The following is a 5,367-nucleotide window of genomic DNA, read 5'->3' as shown; positions in this document are numbered from 1 at the left end:
TTGTAAAATTTCAGCATGTAATTCTTTCAATTTCTCGACATCAATATTTTCTTTAAATTGTTCAGATTTTTCCGGATTCCATAAATACTGCTTTTTATTGTTTTGGTTACACGGTTGATCGGTTGAGCGGGTCTCTTCCTTTAGGCTTTCTAGTTCAAATGTTATTGGACAATGGACATCGGAATATAAGTTACAAAAATCGTGGACGTTAACATTGTTAAGGAGTCTAAACAGATATCTGTCTGCAAAGAAATAAATAGATGAAAACTAACTTGATCATTAATTAATTTTAATTCTTTAATTAAACAGGGATAGATATATTCAACGCATAAATTTAAACTTGATTTACTCATAGTTAATTTCAAATCATATTCTGAATTATTTTACAGATATCAATAATATTTAGATTTAAAAAAGATAACTGCCTGGGAATTTTTTTTTCATCAAAAATTAAAATAAGACTGTTTTTAAATGCAAAGTATAACACACAGTCATTTTCACACCACTGCAGCCTCCCCGAGAGCGAGAACAATAGGGACAGTAATTATCAGTAAATGTCAGCACTTGTCCAAGTTTTTCAGCAGGGACAGTAAACGGGTCAGTAATTGTCTAAGTTTATCAGCACCGACTAAGATTGTCAGCACTTTTCTAAGTTTATCAGTACCGGCAGTAAAAAAGGTCAGTAATTGTCTAAGTTTTACAGTAACGACAGCACATTGTCAGTAATTTTCTAAGTTTGTCAGTAAAAAATGGGAATGTCAGTACGTTTTTGACTTAGTAGTGTTTATTGTTTATATTTATATCTGTTTAAATAATCAATTAAAGTAGGATTAAAAAGATTAATTATTGTATTAATGATGCAAACGTCTTGATATGTTTCATTGATGGAACAGCCACTGATTAAGAAATCTGTACAGGCGACCTGCCTACTGTAGTTTATGCAGTGATGAACGCAATGGGGTTTCTTAACAAATAAAGGAGAAAATATTCAGTGGATGTAAATATTTGCACGTAAGAATTTTAAGAGTGCCCCTGACTGCTCGTAGAGTTACGATCAAGTTTAATCGTAACTCGCAAATCGTAACTCTTAGTGAAACACACTTACGTGCTGCGTTCAAGTTTACGTCTACGTTTACGAGCTGCGACCTGTTAGTGAAACGGTCGCCAGCAATATAACATCGGACTTGGCTCCCATAAGTCTGTTTGTAAGGTGATACAGTTGTTTCTGATCCTTGCCCATCTCCACAATTTTGCTTGAATAGTAACTCCTCTTACAGTGAATAGCAAGTTTAGATACCTGGGTACAATGACTGCGAAAAATTTCCTTATGAACAGTCAAATCAGTTCTACGCATTTGTCTCTCTGCCTTTCTCCGCTCCCTCTTAGCATCTCTTAGCTCACTGGTGTACCATGGACAGTCAGGACGAATGGTAATCAATTTTGATTGTACAGGTGCAAGAGAATCTAGAATGTTTTTAAGTGTTGTATTATATAGATTCACAGACTTTTCCACCGAATTTTCGCCTTTCTGTAATTCGAAAGAAGAGCGGATCGAATCGCTTAGGTCACTGGTTACAATATCCCGTAATTTTCTAAATTTAATAGATTTACGCTCCCTTGCCGGCTTGGATAGTGTGAGTTTTGAGCATATGGCTAGATGGTCACCAGCAGGGTTTCCATTCTTGTCGTATAGGCCTGGGTCCGTTACACACGGTTCACCGTATAGGATAGAGCTGCTATCCCTCACTATCACCACATCCAGAATATGGCCTCCAGAATGCGTGGATTCCTTCACGTGCTGAACCAATCCATGATCATCTAAGATCCGTAGAAATTTGACACCCTCAGGATCTTGCACATTATCCAAATGGAAATTGAGGTCGCCGGTAATAATTAATTCCCTGTGATCAACCACCACACTGTCCAGAAAATGGGACCATTCGTAGAAAAAGACAGAATTTCTAAGCTGGTTCTTCTTAGATGGAGGAGGTCGGTATATGATACATAAGCGAGTGAAGTTAATGATGCATTCCAGGTATTCAAAGTGTGTGAACGTATCTTCTCTACTCACAGCTTTAACATCCATGATGCTCTTGTAAACGAGGGCAACTCCGCCACTTCGACCATTACTCCTCGCTTTATGGATAAATTTGTACCCATCCGGCAAGAGTTCTGATATGACGCACTGATCAGAGTCCCCGAGCCAGGTTTCTGTTATTGCAAGTAGGTCAATATCATTTGATATTATAAGATCACAGATAGAACTGGTCTTATTTCTCGCTGATCTACAGTTTAGAGTATAAAGAAACACAGGTCTTGCACAGGGGGCAATAGGTCTTTGGCTTTTTGATGTTATTTTAATAAGGTTGGCTGGTATATCTCCTAGAAATACTATCAGAATTTCCATGCAATTTGTCTGTTTTCTGGCACAATTGGGTTTACCTCTCGTGGTACCCAGATCTTGTAGTGTACACTTTGTGTCCAGAGATACCCTACCTTTGTGACACATGTTGAAAAGTTCACTCCTGGAGTACACTGTCTTATTCTTTCTACCTGACTGAACACACATTGGCCACGATACTAAAAATAGCACAGGTATTAAGTCCTATTGTCAAAAATGAAATGAAATTGTCCTCGAAAATATGCACAACACACAAAAAAATCACATCCAGTAGTGTTTGGATAGGTTCTCCACATCATATACCATGTAACATATACATATACGTACCATATACTGAAAACTAAAAAGATAAGCTCAACTTTATTCAGTATATTTCTTCTCATTGTTTAAAACACACTTTGCACTGGTGAAGATGGGGATCTGAAGAGAAATTTGGGTATGCTTTATTAAAAAAGTTAGAAGCAGGAGCAAATGTTCTGTAACATAATTCAAGCTCACAATAACTATTATTATTTTTATTATTATATTTTTTTTTTCATTTGTTTATATACATATCATACAAAAAAATGTTTACAAAGAGTTTTTTTTTACAGCATACATAGTTTTAGATATAGAAGAACTTCAAAAATTGTAAAAGTCTACATATATTTATAAAATGAATTTAATTTTTGAAGATTCATGGGGTTATGAACTACGACGCTTCACGCCAGTGTAACGTTGAATATTGACCCGCATTGAAAATTGAAACGGAGGTCATTTTTCAACGTTGAATATTGAACTAGGGGTGTTTTTTCTCGGTTGAAAATTGAGACTAAAAGTCGTTAAATTTATACCCTGGGGTCATTTTTCAACAGCTTGATATTTTTTCTTATATATGATTACCCCAACAAGTTGAGAATTGACCTTGGTGAATATTGACCCCACCTCAGAGTTTGAACATTTTTTGAACTGGCAATTAGTTTTAAGGGATTTATCAATATCTCTACATTCATCGTTCGGTTTCAATTTTCAGAAATGAACGTACCATCCCGTGTATATATGTACATTTTGATCTGTACTCGATTTCAGTTATCTTCAAGCATGACAACTTTATTTTTTCACAATACATTTTAAAATTCATAGCATCCATAAATAACTTCAAAACTATGAGTAGGGTATTAAATAAAAATTCTGGAAATCGGGTGTCTAGAAAGTGAGTTCTATATCTATGATCAGGTGGGCAGAGCATCCCATCTAGTCTAATTCAGTATAAAAATCAACAAACTAAAAGCCTAAAAATTAGAATGAAACACGTCGGCGAAAATGAATCCAATGATAGGTTATATTTGTGAAAAAGATCAATATGGAGACCATAGCGTGTAAGTAAAGCTGACTTTACACAAGGTTGGTGAAATCCTTGTAACAAACTTATCAGTCAGTAGCCTTCCTCGGCTTAATCTTGATCGTTTTCGGAGCATAAACTTAACACCGATATAATGGGATTCCTATTCGATAAGTCGTAACTCCTATTCGATAAATTGCTATTCCCATTGGAGAAAATATGACAATATGATTACTATATCATAATATTTCATTCTTTTCTTTTCCTATTCGATGCCATTCATATTTGAAAACACGCGATTCCTATTCGCTAATTTTGTCATTCCTATTTGATAATTTTTTTTTCTTTCTTATTCAATAATTATTTGGGTTATATGCAATTAAGTTGTTATTTGAAAACATACTAGCATCCATTTCTATTCGATAAAAATACGATTCCAATTCAATAAACTTCTGATCTTAATGTATAATTTTATTTCTCCTATGCGATGTTTTTCTTATTCTTTTCTTTAATAACTGAATTCTGGGAAATATGACAAAACTAGAACTGGTTGTAAACTTAATTAAATAAGAATTACATGTTGAACATGATTATCGAATATAAATCAAATTATAATCGTTAGAAATAACAAAATTTTTGAATAGGAATCCCATATTTTAGAATAGAATAACAACTTAAAGGTGATGAATTCTCAAACAGTTATAACCATTTCTAGCACAAGAATAACAACTAATCGAATAAGAATCATATTCATCGAACAGGAATGATATGATTTAGAAAAAGATAAACCGAAAATTTTTGAATAAGAATGATAAAAAAGTATAATAATTCAACGTATTACCCGCCATGTCATATACATGTGATAGCGAAATATTACACTTTACTTTACAAATACTTTTAAATAGATGAATAAGAAATCATTTCTTTTCTTATACAGTAAAGTTTCAGTTGGTTTTTCATCTTCCATAGTCAGTAAAACTTCCAAATATGAAACACTGGTGACTTTAATTTGATCGATTAATTGATTGATTGTATACTGTTTACCGACCCTCTCCAGAGTATTTCACTGATATGGAGACGTCAATTTTGCCGGTGAAGGGCTGCGAATTTAGGCCTATGCTCGGCACTTACGGCCTTTGAGCAGGGAGGGATCTTTATCGTGCCACACCTGCTGTGACACGGGGCCTCGGTTTATACCGTCTCATCCGAAGGACCGCCCAAATAGTCGCCTTTTACGACAAGCAAGGGGGTACTGAGGACCTATTCTAACCCGGATCCCCACGGGGCGACTTTAATTTGAAGTTTAGTGGGATATATCGAGTCGACATATGAACTAAAGTAACTATTGTTACTTGATCATACGTCATCGGCGTATCTAAATGTTGAGTTTAATTCCAACGCAAGTGATTTCTTCTTGTCATGTAAAGTTTTTTTTAAAAAAAAATTCTGATTCTGCTTCATAGAAATATTAAAACAGATCGGCCAATAAAGGAGCACAATTAGTGCTTATCGAAATTCCAAGTTTTGAAGGAAAAATCAGTCTCCGAATACTGCAAAAAAAGGTGTCAATCAGGAACTCCAACCTCCTTTTAATATCAACTTCAGGAAGTGATTTTCGTTGGAAATTTTCCCGAGTTCCATTTCA

The 5,367-nt window shown here is 34.7% G+C and overlaps 1 protein-coding gene across 1 annotated transcript; it reads right to left on the bottom strand.

The window, feature by feature from the left end:
* Positions 1-1,132: 1,132 nt before the first annotated feature.
* On the bottom strand, positions 1,133-2,509 carry LOC134278229 (uncharacterized). The gene has a single exon (XM_062760546.1). It carries the CDS (start codon positions 2,507-2,509, stop codon positions 1,133-1,135), a length of 1,377 nt encoding a protein of 458 aa, XP_062616530.1.
* Between the last annotated feature and the right edge of the window lie 2,858 nt (positions 2,510-5,367).

Source organism: Saccostrea cucullata, unplaced genomic scaffold, assembly GCF_032062105.1.
Source record: "Saccostrea cucullata isolate Sc308-1 unplaced genomic scaffold, CSIRO_AGI_Scuc_v1 ctg9508, whole genome shotgun sequence".
Taxonomy (NCBI): Eukaryota; Metazoa; Mollusca; class Bivalvia; order Ostreida; family Ostreidae; genus Saccostrea; species Saccostrea cuccullata.
This window is presented reverse-complemented; position numbering and strand designations above follow the sequence as displayed.

Bases quoted from the DNA above. Each gene is read 5' to 3' on its own strand.
- LOC134278229 (XM_062760546.1), bottom strand. From the start codon at position 2,509: ATGTGTCACAAAGGTAGGGTATCTCTGGACACAAAGTGTACACTACAA.